This window comes from Leucoraja erinacea, chromosome 23 (genome assembly GCF_028641065.1).
Source record: "Leucoraja erinacea ecotype New England chromosome 23, Leri_hhj_1, whole genome shotgun sequence".
NCBI lineage: Eukaryota > Metazoa > Chordata > Chondrichthyes > Rajiformes > Rajidae > Leucoraja > Leucoraja erinaceus.
In genome coordinates this window covers 11,137,633-11,156,120 of record NC_073399.1, presented here as the reverse complement: position 1 = coordinate 11,156,120, position 18,488 = coordinate 11,137,633, and the positions used below count along the sequence as shown (strand labels likewise).

The window sequence follows — 18,488 nt, the reverse complement described above, 5'->3', positions numbered from 1 at the left end:
TGGCTGATCTATCTCTCCATCCTAACCCCATCCTCCTGCCTTCTCCCTATGTCCACCTGTACTAATCAAAAATCTATCTGCCTCTGCCTTAAAAATATCCACTGACTTGGCCTCCACAGCCTTCTGTAGCAAAGAATTCCACAGACTCACCACCCTCTGACTAAAGAAATTCCTCCTCATCTCCTTCCTGTGGGAACGTCCTTTAATTCTGAGGCTGTGACCTTTCCCACTAGTGGAAACATCCTCTCCACATCCACTCTATCCAAGCCTTTCACTGTTCTGTGTGTTTCAATGAGGTCCCTCTTCATTCTATTAAACTCCACTGTCTAGACTCTCCCACTAGATGAACCACCTCTGCACCCTCTCCAAAGCTTCCAGGCCCTTCCTGTAATGGGGCGACCAGATCTGCACACAATACTCCAAGTACAGCTGAAGCCCATAAATCTTGTTTCGTTTTGAAGTTGGCATCACTGTACAGCCACTCCCTGACTTATGTAAAGGTTACAAACGTAGACAGAAACGCGGGAGGTTCTGCTTCATCTTCTTGTGTTTGAGGCAGCAGAAGTCTGCAGCAGGGTGATGCCATCCGGTTCGACATTCGTAGGTGCCCGCCCTAAAAAGGCAGCATCTATGGAGAGAAGGAATAGGCAACGTTTCGGGTCGAGACCCTTCTTCGACTGATGTGGGGGAGGGTGGGGGGGGGGGAGAAAGTAGGCTTGTGGGAGTGCTGGGAAGGGGATGGGGATGGAGAGAGAAAGCAAGGACTATCTAAAATTAGAGAAGTCAATGTTCATACCGCTGGGGTGTAAACTACCCAAGCGAAATATGAGGTGCTGTTTCTCCAATTTGCGCTGGATGAGGCCCAGGGCAGAAAGGGCAGATTGGGAATGGGAGGGGGAGTTGAAGTGCTGAGCCACCGGGAGATACGTCCCGTTAACCCGTTCCCGAGTCAGATTTTACGCAAAATCGGTATTAACTTCGCCACCCCGTCTAAAATAACTGACTGAGTCTAAAGAAGGATCACGACCCGAAACATCATCTCTCTCCGTTCTCCAGCGACGCTGCCTGACCCGCGGGGTTACTCCAGCACTTTGTGCCCCACTCATTGAGAGTATTAACTGTCTCAGTGGCATCCTGTTGTGTCCAGGGCACTTGCTGCAGCGCACAGGCTTCTGGGTAAGCACCGCCACCATTGCCGGCCTGTCTCCGATGTAAACGTCAGTGATCGTCCAAGTGTTGTGGAAACTGCACACTGCCTTGGTTGCACCAGGGACTGAGTAAAGAATTGTTCACGTAAGTGTGAGTTCATGTAAGTCGCTTATCGCGGGAGTGGGGGAGTGGGGGGGGGAGGGGTGTCTGTACCTCATACAGCCCAAGAGAATGATGTCTTGACCCCCTCACTGTCCCCACAGCCACGGGGCCACTCTCCCCGCACCGCACCTACACTCACAAGCGCTCCACCCTCCCCCTCCCCCCACAGTGACCCCACACCTACAAGGTCTTTGTCCCAATGATGAAGCCGAATTTTAGTTAAAAATATAAGAAGATATTAAATTGGCTTCTGGGCTAGCTTACAGCTTATATTTAGTGTCAAATTAGGCTTTCCTCAGGTTGCGGTGTGTGAGATAAAAAATACTATAACATTGTCTCCCAAGTGACAGGCAGAGAAGGAGCTAGAAAGATATCTTTGAAGTAAGATGCCATAAACCAAATGACCAATGTTTATGGGGGAGGAGGCAATAAAGGAAGAGAGAAATAGCAAGTCACATCTTTGTAAACAAATGGCCTATGTTTACGAGGGACCAAGTGACAGAGAGGAAGCAGCAAAAAGAGCTAGGGTGATCTCTTTGGAGATAAAATGACCTAAAGCAAATGGCCAATGTTTTTAGTATATCTTGTACCATGTAAACAAAAGGTTTGATGTGATGCATTCTGTGGAAACCTTTTCCTGTACCTCTGACCATGACTAATGTCTGTGGAATGTGCTAAGGGCACAAAAAACCCTATTTAAGGCAATGTAATTCTGTTGTTCGGGGAAGAGGACCGAGGACAGTTGAGTGTCTACATTGGTCACTTAGCTGGAATGCTCGCTCCCTTCCATCGGCCGATGTTAAGTAAAGTTTTGAACTGGTCTACCAAACAGTTTGTGTGGTGTCTGTTTATTAAGAAGCGAACCTGGTTTAGTAGTTAAGAAAAGTAGCTTTTTCACCGCCACTCAAACTCATCTGCCCCCACCCACTGTCCACACAGCCATGGGATATCTGTTCCCCTCTCCCCAAACTGCCCCTTTACCCACCAGACCTCGGTTTCTTTTGCTCGTTCAAGAATACAGTGAATTAGATTAGATTAGATTAGATCCTTTATTTGTCATTCAGACCTTTCGGTCTGAACGAAATGTCGTTGCCTGCAGCCATAAATATAATAATAAACAACAAAACACACAATAAACACAAATTAAGATCCACCACAGTGAGTTCACCAGGCACCTCCTCACTGTGATGGAGGCAAAAGTACTTCCGGTGGTGCTGGTGCCAGCAGCCTCCACCTACAGCCCGGTATCTTTTTGTTTTTTTGTTTATTTTGTTATGTTAAAAGTGTATTTTTTTGTGTTTTTTTGTGTTTTTATGTGGGGGAAGAGGGCACGGTGCGGGGGATACCGTCCTTCAGCCGCTTCCTGGTGAGGACGCGACTATTATTCGAGTCGCGTCCTCCCCCCCCCCCCTCCCCCCACAGCGGCCTACCTACCTGGATTGGCGCGGCCTTTCCTGCTGGGATCGACCGGAGCTCCAGCAGCGGCGGGACAGCGCTGCAACATCGCGGGGCTGGCGATGCCTTACCGGGGGTCGCCGTCTGGAGCCCGGAGTGCAGGTCCTGCTGCACCAACATCACGGAGCTGCGGTTTGCAGAGCTCCCAACGCGGGCGGCGCTGACTACAACGCGGGGTCCTGCGACTCTGCCCGGCTCGGCCTGTGGACTCAGGAGCTGCAGACTCCGGCTGCGGGAGGCGGCTGATCAGGAGGTCCGGGCCGCTGAGGAGGAGGATGCTCACCGTCGGGGTTCGGCGTCGGCGTTCCACCAGCCCGGCGTGAGGGCCTGAACATCGGGCCACCCGGGGCGGCGACTGCAGGTGCTCGGAAGGCCCCGACTACGGATGGACACGGAGGGGAGGCTGGCTGGACTATGGTGCCTTCCTCACCTGGGTGCCATTTATGTTATGTTGTGTTGTGGACTTTTTGACTTTTTGTGTTTGTGCTTTTGTTAAATTTTTAATTCAATTTCAATTTTATTTTTTAATATGTTTTATTATTTATTTATTATTTATTTTTATTATTTTTCTTGTGATTTTTTTTAACGATACTGCTGTACGGGAAATTCATTTCGTTGTCTCAAAGTGAGGCAACGACAATAAAATTTGAATACAAGAATACAAGAATACAAAAGTCTTAAAGTTACTGTCGCTTCCCTCCTCATTCTCCCTCTGCGCTGAGGCGATACCCCGCCGGGCGATGGTAGTCAAGTCCCGCGGCTCAACCGAGCTCCGCGAACGGGCCGGTTCAAGCTCCGCAGCCCGGGGTGGTCGAAGATGCCGCCCCCCAGTCCAGCGGACGCAGCTGTTGCCGCGGGAGCTCCGGAAAACAGGCACCAGCCTGTGACCTGCGAGCTCCCAACGACGTCGTCCATTGGCCCGCGGCCGAGCCCCAGATTCAGGTCGCCACCGCCGGAACGCCGTCTCAGCCCCGCGCCGGGCCACCCTCACCAGAGCGCCGTCTCAGCCCTGAGTCAGACCCTCTAGAATGCCGCCACAGCTCCAAATTCGGTCAGCCAGTTTGTAAAGAAGTCTCACCAACACATCGTGTCTTTACTAATAGTTTATTGATAGTTCACAAGCATTGCTGTTCTAGCTGTACGTGGTCTGTCACCGGAGCTAGAGAGAGAGAACTATGGGTGGGGAGGTTGCAATTATACATCTAATAAGGGGAGTGGTTAGCAGTGGTGAGGTCACTATATTAAAGGCACATGCACTAGTCATCTACACAGTTGGTGAGTCCTGGCTGGCTCTGCCTCCGGAGCCTCGAGGTCGGTCGCAGTTGGAGGCCTTCAGCTCCGCCATTAGGCCTCAGCGCAGACGGAGGCAGAGAAGGGGGGGATACGACAGAAGAGTCGCATTCCCCTGAAGGGAGAGACAGAAAACCATGTTTCAGCCCCCCCCCCCACATAACACAACCTAATAACCAAACATTTAACTAAACAAGACAAAAAAAACAACAACAAACAGTAAAGACAGACGGACTGCAGGCGAGCCGTAGCCGTTCAACAGCGCCGCCACTTCCGGAAAGTGAAGCCACATTCCCTTCAAAGAGGGTTCAGCGCTTCTTGCTAATGTCCATCCTGAGTTTTAGCCCTGGGCTATGGAGGTGCCCCTGTGAAACGATGGATTAAATGAATACCTTTCTTTGCTCGATGCTGCAGACATGGCCAATTGATTATTCCGGGGCTATTTAAAAGAAAGGTCGGACATAATGTGCGGCCACCATCATTCACAGGGACACGATGTACAGAATCTTCGGAGTCAACAATCAAACTCAATTACCGAGACACACGGATCTACACTCATGAGTGACGTTGGTGAAGTGGGAGTCTGGCACAAAAGGGATGAGTAAAGAGATCGGGTCCAATGTGTTCCTGTGATAAATGAAAGCCGTTGCCGGAATGGGGAAGGAGCCTTGCAGGACGATCGCCATCGGAGCTTTGACCAGGGAATGAGATGTGGGAGGAAACAGGAGCACCCAGAAGAAATCCGTACAGTCACAGGGAGAATAGACAATAGACAATAGGTGCAGGAGTAGGCCATTCGGCCCTTCGTGCCAGCACCGCCATTCACTGTGATCATGGCTAATCATCTACATTCAGGAGCCTTCTCACCATATCCCCTGTCTCCATTATCGTTAAGAGTTCCATCTAACTCTTTCTTGAAAGCATCCAGAGAATTGGCCTCCACTGCCTTCTGAGGCAGAGAATTCCACAGATTCACAACTGTCTGGGTGCAAACTCCACATAGACAGCACCCAAGGTCAGGTACTATTGCAATAACTATTGCAGGTACTACCACAACGTTTAAGAAACATTTAGACAGGTACATGGATAGCTCAGGTTTCCAGGGATATGGGCCAAATGCAGGCAGGTGGGACGTGTAGATGGGACATGTTAGGTTGAAGGGCCTGTTTCCACACTATATGACTCGGACCCTGTGACACTAAGTTAGGATTGAACTCGGGTCTTTGCTGTGGTGAGGCAGCAGCTCTACCCGCTGCGCCACTGGGCCGCACTGAATACCTGAGAGGACAGTGCGGTAGAGTTGCTGCCTCATAGCGCCAGAGACCCAGGTTCGATCCTGACTATGGGTGCTGCCTGTATGGAGTCTGCACGTTCTCCCTGTGACCACGTGGGTTTTCCATAGGTGCCCCAGTTTCCTTCCTTACTCCAAAGATGTGCAGGCTTGTAGGTTAATTGGCTTCTGTAAATTGTCCCTATTGTGTAGGATCGAACGAGTGTACAGGTGATCGCTGGTCGGCGTGAACTCGATGGGCCGAAGGGCCTGTTTCCATGCTGTATCTTTAAAGTCTAACGTAAAGTCTAAAGGCAGGCAGAGTTGTGAATGATTGTGCGTTTCAGCTGCAGTCTTGACATGAAAATGTCGAACTCAGTTCCTTGAATCGCTGTCTCTGACATCTTTCTTCCCAAGTTCTCTTTAATTCAGATCACGACCGTGTTGATGAGGTACAACGTTTCCAGGCTCCTTTGAGGAAACCACTGTTAAGTGATAAAAACTCCCACCGGTTCGCTGATGCCTTTTATTGAAGGAAGAATATATTTTGATCTGAAAATGAGTCTCAATTCAATATACCTCTACTCATAACTGCCCTCTGAGACGGCCAAGCAAGCCTTTCAGATAAATCAAGTCGCTGCACGAAGGAATAGGAATGAACCAGTTGGACTCTTGGCTCCAACCTAGACATCGGATCTAAAAAGGAAACACTTTCATTTATAAAACGCCTGCGGCCACACTTATCGAATACAACACATAGAAACATATAAAATTCTTAAGGAATTGGACAGGCTAGATGCAGAAAAATGTTCCCCATGTTGGGGGAGTCCAGAACCAGGGGTCACAGTTTAAGAATAAGGGGGGAGGCCATTTAGGACTGAGATGAGGAAAAACCTTTTCACCCAGAGAGTTGTGAATCTGTGGAATTCTCTGCCACAGAAGGTAGTGGAGGCTAATTCACTGGATGTTTTCAAGAGAGAGTTAGATGTGGCTCTTAGGGCTAAAGGAATCAAGGGATATGGGGAAAAAAGCAGGAGCGGGGTACTGATTTTTGGATGATCAGCCATGATCCTATTGAATGGCAGTGCTGGCTCTAATGTCTCGAATAGCCTCCTCCTGCACCTATTTTCTATGTTTCTCCACCATCTAAGGCATCTACACAAGGTGCCGTATCTAAAAGGTGGCACCCATGCCGCTTGCTACCGCTGGGTAGGAGGTCCAGAAGCCTGAAGACCCCCCCCCCCCCCCCCACCACCAGGTTCAGAAACAGTTGGCGACCCAACAAGTCCACGCCGACCATCGATCACCCGACCACGCGTGTTCGATGTGATCCAACTTTCGCATCCACTCCCTGCACACTAGGGGCAATTTTACAGAGGGCCAATGGACGTACACGCCTAAAGGGCTTTGGGGTTCCCAAAGGAAACCCATGTGGTCACGGGGAGAACGTGCAAACTCCACACAGACAGCACCCGAGGTCAGGATCGAACCTGGGTCTCTGGCGCTGAGAGACAGTGGCTCTACCAGCTGCGTCATTGAGTGGGGGGGGGGGGGGGGGGGGGGGGGTTCCTGGTTTATCAGTGCTATTAGTGACGTAAAGAAGCAGCATTGATTACTTACAGGGCAGTGACAGAGACTCTTTAGTCAATAGGCTTTCGGTGATGAACGCAGAAATAAAACACGCAAATTTCCACGTTAAATCAAAAGAATTTTATTGCAAACACACTTTGTGGTGGGAGCATGTCTAAGTGGGCAATGAAAGACAACACAATCCAGCATTATAACTTTAAAATCAATACTGTTTCTTGTGCCCTTTAGCTAAAAGGCAAAACTCGACACAAAACTATATTAAATCAACAGCAAGTATATTATTGAGATGTTTTGAGTGCCACATAAAAAGTTGCACTTAATTCTACCGATCAGCTACGTAATTCAAGAAAAGTAGTCACTAGTCACAGACTTGGGTTTCTCTCATTTCTGCAAGAGGATGTGATTAAAACGATCCTTGAAGTAATTAAATTGGTAACCCAGAGTGCCGCTCGTGAGCATTGCTCCCATAAATACGTTATGTCTCCGATACAAGGCTTCATTTCACATGTTTACCTTCAGTCTGTTATCCCAGCAGTGATCTGTATTATCTTCTGTCCACTGCACTAAAACAAAGGTTAAGGCCTGTATTTCTTTGCGCTTCAACTCCCCGTCTTCCTATGATTCAGCAATGAAAAGGTTGCATTTGGGACTCACTGTTGCAACTACGTGCAACATGCACTTACATTATATCTTCATTAGAGGCAAGGCACTTCACTGGAGCATTGCCGAGCGAGACTGAGAGCAAGTCAAGTAATGCCCCTGTCCCACTTAGGAAACCTGAACGGAAACCTCTGGAGACTTTGCGCCCCACCCAAGGTTTCCGTGCGGCTCCCGGAGGTTTTTGTCAGTCTCCCCACCCGCCTCCGCTACCTGCAACCTCCGGAAACCACCTGCAACCTCCGGGGACCGCACGGAAACCTTGGGTGGGGCGCAAAGTCTCCAGAGGTTTCCGTTCAGGTTTCCTAAGTGGGACAGGGGCATAAGGAGATTCGGGTGAAGACGGCAGGAGGATTGACCGGTCAAAGACGTAGGTTTTGAAGAGTGTCTTTAGGGAGGTCTGGAGGTGGAGATGATTAGAAGGGAATTCCAGGGCCAAGGGCCTTGACGTCTGAAAAGATGTGGATAGTGGAGACATAGTACGGGAGCAACTCCTGCCCTGCTCGGGAAGCAAGTACACCACCCTGAAAACTGTAATGTCCAGGTTCAGGAGCAGCTTCTTCCTTGCAACCATCAGGCCATTAAATCAGTCTGAAGAAGGATCTCGACCCAAAACGTCACTCATTCTTTCTCTACAGAGATGCTGCCTGTCCCGCTGAGTTAGTTCAGCATTTTGTGTCTACCAGGGCCATTAAACATCCAACTTCCAAGCAGGCCCGGAACTATGTAGACTTGTAGGCATTATTTGTGCACCATTATTGTCGATGGTGGAGCGACTGAATTTGGAGTTTCCAAGGGCAGAGTTAGAGGAAGGGAAGAAATCTGCGTGTAGGGGAGGAGGAAAGTCCACAGATGCACACATTGTTTAAGAAAGAACTGCAGATGCTATAAAAATTGAAGGTAGACAAAAATGCTGGAGAAACTCAGCGGGTGAGGCAGCGTCTATGGAGAGAAGGAATAGGTGACGCTAACGATGCCTGTTCCTTCTCTCCGTAGATGCTGCCTCACCCGCTGAGTTTCTCCAGCATTTTTGTCTACCTCAGATGCACACATGGGTTGGTTTATTGCCTTCTATAACTTGCCCCTGGTGCAAGTGAGTGATAAGAGTATTAGGTGGAGAAGCTGGGTGTTTAGTTCAGAGATATAGCACGGAGACAGGTCCTTCGGCCTATTGACCCCGCACGCTACCACTCCCCTATGCACACGAGGGACAAACCTGTACAGCTTTGGAGTGTGGGAGGAAACAGGAGCACCCGGAGAAAACCCCCCGGCGCGGGCAGTGGGGAAAACGTACAAACTCCGTCACTGCTCAACTTCCATCCCCTCAGAGTGGGCAGGGAAGCAGGAGGTAGCCATCCAGCTCCTCGTGCCTGCTCAGTCATTCAATAAGATCGCAGCCGATGCCAGATCGATATTACACGCTGCTTCTCATCATGTTCAATCATCGCCCTGCACAGCTGCATTCCCATGACAAGCCCGGATAGCAACAACTATTGCAACTTCGCACTGCATCGCAGACAAGCAAAGAGTCGACCGTGCAGTGGTGCACCCAGTAGAGCTGCTAGCTCACAGCGCCAGAGACCCGGATTCCTTCCTGAACGTGGGTGCTGTCCGTGTGGAGTTTGCATGTTCTCACTGTGTTGACCGCGTGGGTTTCCTCCGGCCTCCTCCCACATCCCAAAGACGTGCGGGTTTGTAGGTTAATTGGACCTCTGTAAAATTGTCCGCTGTGTGTGGGGTGTGGCTGTGGAAGGGGATAACATAGAACTAGTGTGAACATGTGATCGATGGTCGGCATGGACTCGGTGGGCCGAAGGGCCAGCTTCCGTGCTGTATCTTTAAGTCGTTCAATTCAACGATGGAATGTATAAAGCGTGTGGATATCACTGGCACAATACTACTCGCCCTCAGTGAAATAAGGCAACAAACCATCTGCTTTATGTTGCTCCAGATCCCCAGCAACTGCAGTCTCTTGTGTCTCCAGCCAAATAAACCATAGTCGCAATTTGTGTCTGGATTCTGCTCTCTAACTGCTTGCGGTTAAAAGTTGCAACAAAACATATTAAGCCATGCACACACAAGCCAGCAACGGACGCCAGCTGCCCTAATATCATTATTATATCACAGTCGCAATAATCCATCATGTCATTTGGGCCATACGGGCACATTGATGAATGCAATTGATAAAACAATTTTAAAGAATAATCTAAACCACTGGAATCAAGAAATTATTAAAATCATGAGATAGATAGTAGCTCAGGACTACTCTCTAATTGTGGTAGGATGGCTTAGTTGCCTGATAACAGCTGGGAAGAAACTGTCCCTAATCTGAATAGGTGACGATTTGGGTTAAGACCCATCTTCAGACCGTATTGCAAGACTAGATCATGTATTAATCATGTATTGTCTTTCTGTTGACTGGTTGGCACGCAACAAAAAGCTTTTCACTATACCTCAGTACACGTGACAATAAACTAAACTCAACTCATATCAGGACATATTGTTGACCACACACCCAAAAGGAGGGTAAATATCATTTTTTATATTGGTATGTTTTTTACGTTTTTAATGTTGCTACCTAAAATAAATTGGATTTGGCTTTGCTTAGGGCACTTTTCTTTGAATTATAATTCTTCTGTGCCAAGACCTGACCAAGACCCTGTTGAAGCAGTCACATCAGAAGGTGATAGCCTGGGATGAAGTTTCAGAAACAGAATCTAACCAGATATTTGTAAAAGAGCTGGAGTTCATTGCTAAAATTCAGATTTTCCTATGAAATGTGTGTGTATTTTTGGCCCAGAAATTATTTAACATTGCAGTTGTCATTCATTAAAGGGATGTGGGTTTCGGTGGCTGAGCCAGCAATTAATTGTCCATCCTGGAGAAGGTGGAGGTGATTTTCGTTTAGCTTAGAGATACAGCGTGGAAACAGGGTCTTTTAGTCCCACCGAGTCTGTGCCAACCAACAATCACCCGTACACTAGTTCTATCCCACACACTAAGAACAAATTTTAGTGACAGAAGCCAATTAACCTACAAACCTGCATGTCTTCTTGAATGTGGGAGGAAATCGAAGCACCAGGAGAAACCCCACACGGTCACAGGGAGAACATAGAGACAGCACCCGTAGTCAGGGTCGAACCCGGGTCTCTGGCCCTGTAACGCAGCAACTCTACCGCTGCGCCCCTCTATTTTATTTGCAGGAAACAATTTTTTCTGTGAGCTGCTTTCTTGAAACATGAAGGTAAGCATTTTGCAGTGAAGGAATGGGAATATATTTCTGAGTCAGGCTGGTGGGCAATCTTCATGTGGTGGTGCCCTCTTGATTTTGGGCAGTCTGAAGAGCAGGGAATGGAATGGCGCAATGTTAGAGTCGCTACCCTGCAGCGCCGAAAACCCGGGTTCGATCCCAACTACAGGGTCCGTCTGTACTGAGTCTGTACGTTCTCCCCGTGATGGCGTGGGTTTTCGCCGAGATCTTCGGTTTCCTCCCACACTGGCTTAGTGTAAGAGTAAATGGTCTCTAGTGTGTGTAGGATAGTGGGCGCTGAATCTCAAAACTAAACTAAGCTCACAATAGTTTTAAAATGGACCAGATTGCGTTCGATCTTCTCACGATCCAGTGTTTACACTTACCTTCTGCCGCCTGCTATTCCAAATGTTCCAATTACGCTGTCAGAACACATTGTTCAAATGTCCCTAAATTGATCCAATAATCATGCACACGTAAAAAGTCATAAAAACATTTCAAATCATTTTGATTTAAATCTTTTTATTTGAAGTTCACAGCAATTTGCATACATACAATGATAATAGACAGTGACAGTCAAGGCATAATTGTGCACCAGTATGTAAGCGACCCTCAAAGCCCTTACCCTTACCCACCTTCAACCCACCCGAATCAGGTCAGAACCAAACGGGGACAAACAACACTCACATACATACACATCCACACAAATATGGGAAGATAAACAAAACAAAACGTACTAAAAAAATTTTTTTTTTTAAAAAGAAGGAAAAAAATGGGGTCACTAATAACAGTAAACAAGTAAGTAATTAAATAAATAAGTGGGGGGGGTTAAGGGGAGAGCAGCTGAAGTAGAGCAGAACAATGGTGGAGAGCACTCAGTCCTCTTCCGAGTCCGGGGACAAGTTGAGAAAGTTAACAAGTTCCAAGAAAGGGTTCCATGTATCTAGGAATGTCTTGGTAGAGCCTTTGAGAGAGAACCTAAGTTTTTCAAGCTTTAAATTGTAAAGCACCTCCTTGATCCAGCGGGTGTGTGTCGGGGGACAGGTGAGCCTCCAGTTAAGCAAGATTAGTCTCCGGGCTAACAAGGTTGTAAAAGCTAGAACCCGTTTCAATGCAACAGAGAGGTTGGTGTTGGGAGGGGTACCAAAAATGGCTGACAGTGGGTTTGGAGGAATAGTCTGGCCGTAGGCTCTGCTTATCAAGTCGAAAGCACTCCTCCAAAAGGTTGCTAGCTTAGGGCAAGACCAAAACATATGACTATGGTTGGCAGGGTATTGATTGCATCTGTTGCAGGTGTCCATAACAGCGGGGTAAATTCTAGATAATCTTGCATTTGTGTAGTGGACTTTGTGAAGGACTTTGCATTGGATTAGGCCATGACGGGCACATATGGAGGAAGAATGAGTCAAGTCCAAGGCAGAGTCCCATTGCTGGTCTGTTAGTTTCGTATTCAGCTCACCCTCCCACGCAGCTTTTAATGAGGTATGAGGTTTCAATATAACCGACCCTAACAAGTTATACAAAACAGAAATGCATTTCTTCCGGTTGGGATCTAGAGCTAAGATGGAATCGGTCAGGGTTTCAGGGGGGCGTTTTGGGAAATGGGGGAAATATCTTCTTCACAAAATCCCTAATCTGGAAAAAACTAAAAAGGTGGGCGTTTGGGAGGCTATAGTTGGACGAGAGCTCCACAAAAGACGAAAAGATGCCATCCTTATATAGGTTTTTGATACTACTGATACCGTTACTATGCCAGGTTTTGAATGAGTGGTCTGTACTTGAAGGTTTAAAGATGTGGTTTTTAAGCAGTGGGGTCAAGATGGAAGGGCCTTGTAAATCAAAGTTTTTCCTGAGTTGACGCCATATCTTGAGCGAGAGGGACGCAATTGGACCTGCACCCACAGATGTTATAGGAAGGGGGAGTTGGGAGCATAGGACAGACCGCAACGGGAGATGTGAACTCGCCTTTTCCATGTGTACCCAGGTCGGTAGGTGGTCGCAATCATCATTCATCCAGTACAGGATTTTTTGCAAGTTAGCAGCCCAGTAGTATCGCCTAAAGTCAGGAAGTGCCAAACCGCCATCACTCTTAGGAGACTGTAGTACCGTCTTTCGAATTCTGGCCGGTTTGCTACCCCATAAAAATTTAGATATTGTCCTTTCTAATTTATCAAAAATGGATTTAGTGATAAGTATAGGGACGTGCTGGAAAAGATCCAGGAATTTGGGTAGGACGACCATCTTGACCAGATTTATCCGGCCCACGAGGGATAGCGGTAAAAATTACCAGCGGTCAAAATCTCTTTCAGCTTTCTCAACCAGTCAGAAAGTTTGTGCGGAACATATCAGATAAGGGTGTTGTGATAAAGACGCCGAGGTAGCGAAACCCGTCCTCTGCCCATTTGAATGAGGGAGCTGCTTAGCCAATAATAGCCAATCTTTTGGTAGTTAAGTTTATAACCAGAATAAGCGCCAAACCCTTCTAAAATATTTGTAATCACAGGGAGAGAGCTGACTGGGTTCGAGATGTACAGGAGCAGGTCATCCGCATACAATGAGACTTTATGAGTCGTGTCGAACCGTGTAATACCTTTAAAGCCCTTCTCTGAGCGTAACCAGACCGCCAAGGGTTCTATCGCGACAGCAAACAGAAGTGGTGATAACGGGCAACCCTGTCTGGTACCTCTCTGAAGGGGGAAGTGGGGCGATGGTGTGTCGTTTGTTTGTACTGAGGCCACCGGGGACGAGTATAATAGACTGACCCAAAGAATAAAACTGTTACCGAGGCCAAACCTGTCCATCGCCTCATATAGGTACCTCCACTCGACCCAATACTTTTGTGACAAATTTGATAAACAAATTTGTTTAAACCATATTAACCCCCCTGGCTGAAGAAGGGTCTCAACCCGAAGCATCATCTATTCTTTTTGCTGCCTGCCCCGCTGAGTTATTCCAGCTTTTTGTGACTATCTTTGGTTTAAACCAGCATCTGCAGTTCCTTCCTCCACATTTAAGTTAATTTAATCACATTAATGTCACATAATGTGATTTATTTTAATAGTTAGTTTCACTTACATTTTCAATGAAGGCTCGTGAACTCATTCAAATCAATAGTACTATACGAGACAGTCTGGATCCACCTGGTTAAAACCTTGAGGGCCTTGAAACAAACTCTATCCCGCTGAGCTCAGTCGTTTAGAGAACCAGGCCTGTGGAGAACTGGTGTAGCCCTCTGGAACACATACTGGAACATACAATTAGACTGTGGATTTCTACAGGCCCATCAGTAAGTCTATGCTGCAGCTAGCCTGCAGCTAGTCAATTAGAGCCAGCACATTACGGATCTTTTGGAATTCCCTCAACAAACTATTTCTGGCTCTTCTGCTTATGGCCAATGGATAATTTAACTGTTCAAGATGTCCACTTACTCAATTTAGCGGTAGAGTTGCTGCTCTACAGTGTCGGAGACCCAAGCTCGATCCCGACTGCGGGTGCTGTCTGTACGGAGTTTGTACGTTCTCCCCATGACCGCGCGGGTTTTCTCCGGGTGCTCCGGTTTCCTCCCACACTCCAAAGACGTGCAGGTCTGTAGGTTAATTGGCTTCGGTGAAAATTGTAAATTGTCCCCAGTGCGTAGGATGGTGCTGGTGTACGGGGGGGTCACTGGTTGGCGTGGAGAATGAAGGGGGGGAGACGGGGAGCGGGCACCTGCTGCTACGTGCAACGGCAGGCCTGGTTCACCTGCTGCGAGAAGACAAGACTGATGAATATTTTGTAACTTTGTCGTCTTTGTGTACTGACCAGGTGAGGTCTGTTGTGTGATGTTACCGGGTTGTATGCAAAAACAAAGAATCTCACTGCAACTAGGTACATGTGACAATAAAGTATCTCTGAATCATTGCGGGACCTTCATGGCCATCTCTGGTCTTTCTCATGCAAAAGCCCAAGAACCTTCTGAGCCCTCTCTGAGCTCTCTCCCTCGATCCTCGAACTATCCTGATACCCTGAAGCATTGTCTTTCAACTGACACACTCAACGTTTAGTTTAGGGCCTGTTTTAACAGCGCGGAAACAGGCCCTGCGGCCCAACGGTCCCCGCACACTAACACAGTCCTACACACACTGGGCACAATTTACATTTATACCAAGCCAATTTATACCTACAGACCTGTACGTGGATCACAGGGAGAACGTACAAACTCTGTACAGGCAGCACCCGTAGTCAGGATCAAACCAGGGTCTCTGGCGCTGTCAGGCAATAGCTCTACCGCTGTGCCACCGTGTCGCCCATATTCAATGGAATTGGCTACCTGGGGCCATGTATGGAACCTGCCTGACATCAAACCCTTCAAGTGCTAAACCTGCACGTTTCCAATTTAGGAGCAGTGTGCGTGGTTCAACTGGAGCAATTACACATTAATCCCAGACTTGCGTGCTGAAGGCTCATTTTCAGCAGGCACCGTTATCAACACAGCACCGACTCCGTGTCTGTTTCCATCCGCTGCCTAAAATGACTCACTGAGATTTCACGCCTGCTGTTTCTTTGTGGAACTAACTGTTCACTGCCCGATGTGCTTTTAACTGGTTTGTGGACCTGGATCGACCAATAATCCATCACAATCAATGGAGTGGGGTATTAATTGGAATCCAGCAGATGTCCCTCTCAGCGCGCTCGACAACCGCTTGCCTCTCTCCTCGCCCGAGCCGCGAGTCAATACCTCTGGGCCGAAGCTCTCCGTCTCAGCGGCGTCCGGATGCGACCCAGCAGCAGCTCATAACCCGGCACCTCGCCACAGAACCGCACGGCTTCTCAATATGATGGAGAGAGCAAACTTTCCCTCTCTCATAGCCCGTTAATAAATCAGAGGTATTATGATCACCCCGTACACTAGCAGTATCCTACACTCATTAGTTTTGTTTATGTTAGTTTAGAGAAGCAGCGCTGAAACAGGCCCTTCGGCCCACCGAGTCTGTGCCGACCAGCAATCCCTGGACAGTAGCCTATCCTGTGAAGTGAGATTCAATGGAATAGCTGTTCATAATCTGGAATTTGGTAGAATCCTGCGCACTAGAGACAATTTATAATTTTTACCGAAGCCAATTAACCTACGTCTTTGTAGTGTGGGAGGAAACCAGAGAACCCGGAGAAAACCCATGCGGTCTCAGGATCCGTATAGACAGCACCCGTAGTCAGGATCGAACCCTGGTCTCTGGCGTTTTAAGGCAGCCACTCCGCCGCTGCACCACCGTGCCGCCCAATGAGATGTGATCTTGGTGGAATATTCACTTCGAAATGATTTCACATTTATATTTCAATATCTTTGGGGGATTTGATGGCTGTGACTCGTAAACGTGAGTGATTGCAGTGTTGAGGAAATTAGAATTCCCATGTGTGAACATGCTTACAAATAACTCTTGAATACCTAAACAATAATTCCATTAGCAACAAAAGCACTACTGGAGGAACTCAGCGGGTCAGGCAGCATCAGCTGAGGGAAATAGATAGGATTGCGACCCTTTGGACAGATTAAGTAGAGGAGAGATAGCTGGTGGAAATCGGCAAGGGTGGGGCAAGAACTAGTGAGTGATAGGTGGATCCGGGTGAGGAGATGATTTGATTGTCAGAGGAGTCAGGTGGGTGGAGAGGGTGAGCAGGGTTCGGGGTGATAAGTGGGGAAGACAAAATAGTGCAAATGGTGAAACTGGGTAAGAAAGGAAAGTGCGGAGTGAAATGCAGAACCAGGGGAGGGGTGGTGGGTGGAAGGGAATGCGGTGGGGAGAGAAATTGGAAAGTGGGAACTGGAGTAGAGAGGAATGCAATGAGCAGGTGGGAGAGGGGCAGAGCAGGATAGATGGGAAGGAAATGAAGGTTTTATCTAAAATTGGCAAATTCAACGTTCATGTTGTAGACCTCCTACATCGGTAGACGAGGCGAGCACTTCACTGAACACTTAAACAAAGTGACCGCTGACTCTTAAAACGAGGTAAAACAGCATTTGTATAGGAAGAAACTGCAGATGTTGATTTACACCGAAGGTAGGAAGATAGACACAAAATGCTGGGGTAACTCAGCGAGACAGGCAGCATCTCTGGAGAAAAAGGAGTCTGTCTGAAGAAGTGTCTTGACCCGAAACGTCACCTATTCCTTTTTTCCAGAGATGCTGCCTGTCCCGCTGAGTTACTCCAGCATTTTGTGTCTATCTTTGAATAGCTTATGACCCAATGTATTCTCCAATTTCAGACAAACGTTGACACCTTTCCCTCCCCCAGCACTCATCAACAGGAAACATGGTCTGATTTATTTTCCCTCCGCAGATGCTGCCCGACCGGCTGAGATCTTCCAGCAGGAGATCGGCAGTCTCTTGTATCTCCAATCATTCCATTAGAGTTGATCAGGAAAATACCATCTCCGACAACAATACACCTTAATCCAGACATGGTGTCTGGCCCGCGGAGTTACTCCAGCGCGCTAGATTCCAGCATCTGCAGTTACTTGTGCCTCCAATACATCTTCAAAGACTGAGGAACAATGTAGCAAACGAAATGTGTAGGAAGGAACTGCAGATGCTGGTTTAAACAGAATGCTGGAGTAACTCAGCGGGACAGGCAACATCACTGGAGAGAAGAATGGGCAACGTTTCGGGTCGAGACCCTTCTTCAGATGCAGCAAATTGTATCTATGTCATTAGAGGCAATTGAGAAAAGAACTGACCCCCGAGCAAATCCTCGGCAGTTATATCGTTTAAAATAAACATCAATACAAATAACATGGCAATAACTCCTGGTTTCGCCCGCAATCGCTGCAGAAGTATAGATCGCCCTACCTTCGCAAATTCTCCACAGCCCAGAGTGGGAGTTTAAATCTTCCCAGCCCTTCCCATAGTCATAACCGGAATCTGAAACGTCGATAATGTACCAGTAATCCGTGGCGATAGCGACCGTCAGAAAGACGAAACTTAAGAGTCCCGTGAGCCCGGCTGTCACGCAGACTGTTCCGAGAGTCATCTTACTCCAAGTCCCGCTGCCTGTGTCGGGCGAGATCAATGTGTTGGCCAGACACCACCTGGTGCATTTCCCCAATCTCTGCACTCCGCTATCTGCTCAGAACGACCCAGCTCCCCAATCCCATTTACAGACCGTGTAACGGGCGAGGAGGGTGGGCGGGAAGCAGCAAGCTATGGATTATGTATCGATTGGACTATCCTTTATCTGGGCTGCAGGATTTTCATTTGCAGCCGTTTGATTCTTCTGCATCGTTGTTCTTGCTTGTTATTGGCGTCAGCACCCGAGAATCTGGTCAGATGAAAACTACCAACCAAAAAAATCCCTTAGCTAGTTTCGTCTACCGTAGCTAGTTCACTCGCGGGTAACCCCCCCCCCCCCCCCCCCCCCCCCCCCCGCCCTGATGTCAGCGACCTGGATACACTCTGCTGTAATAAATCTGCTCACTCGTTGGTGCTGGTTTTCCTGTGGCTGGAACAGCAGCCCAGGATCTCCAGCCTCGGTACAACTCTTCCCCTTTCAGCTCTTGCCCTCTTAGGGTTTCAATGATGGTCACTGTGTTTGAAGCTGCGGCTGCTGACGTCTCAGCTTAGTGCTTTGTAACTTCATTGCAACGTTAAAAAAAAAACCGTTTCCCAGTCTGTGATGGTGCTCCTCCGTCCCC

The 18,488-nt window shown here is 48.0% G+C and overlaps 1 protein-coding gene across 1 annotated transcript in view; it reads right to left on the bottom strand.

Annotated features, from left to right (window-relative positions):
• The window catches only part of LOC129708233 (transmembrane protein 235-like), a 34,369-nt gene extending 16,185 nt beyond the window's left edge, over window positions 1–18,184 (bottom strand). The window contains exon 1 of the mRNA XM_055653866.1: window positions 17,647–18,184. Coding sequence (XP_055509841.1) covers window positions 17,647–17,827 — 181 coding nt within the window. The 5' untranslated portion in view covers window positions 17,828–18,184. The remainder of the gene's footprint in view (window positions 1–17,646) is intronic.
• Window positions 18,185–18,488: the final 304 nt, after the last annotated feature.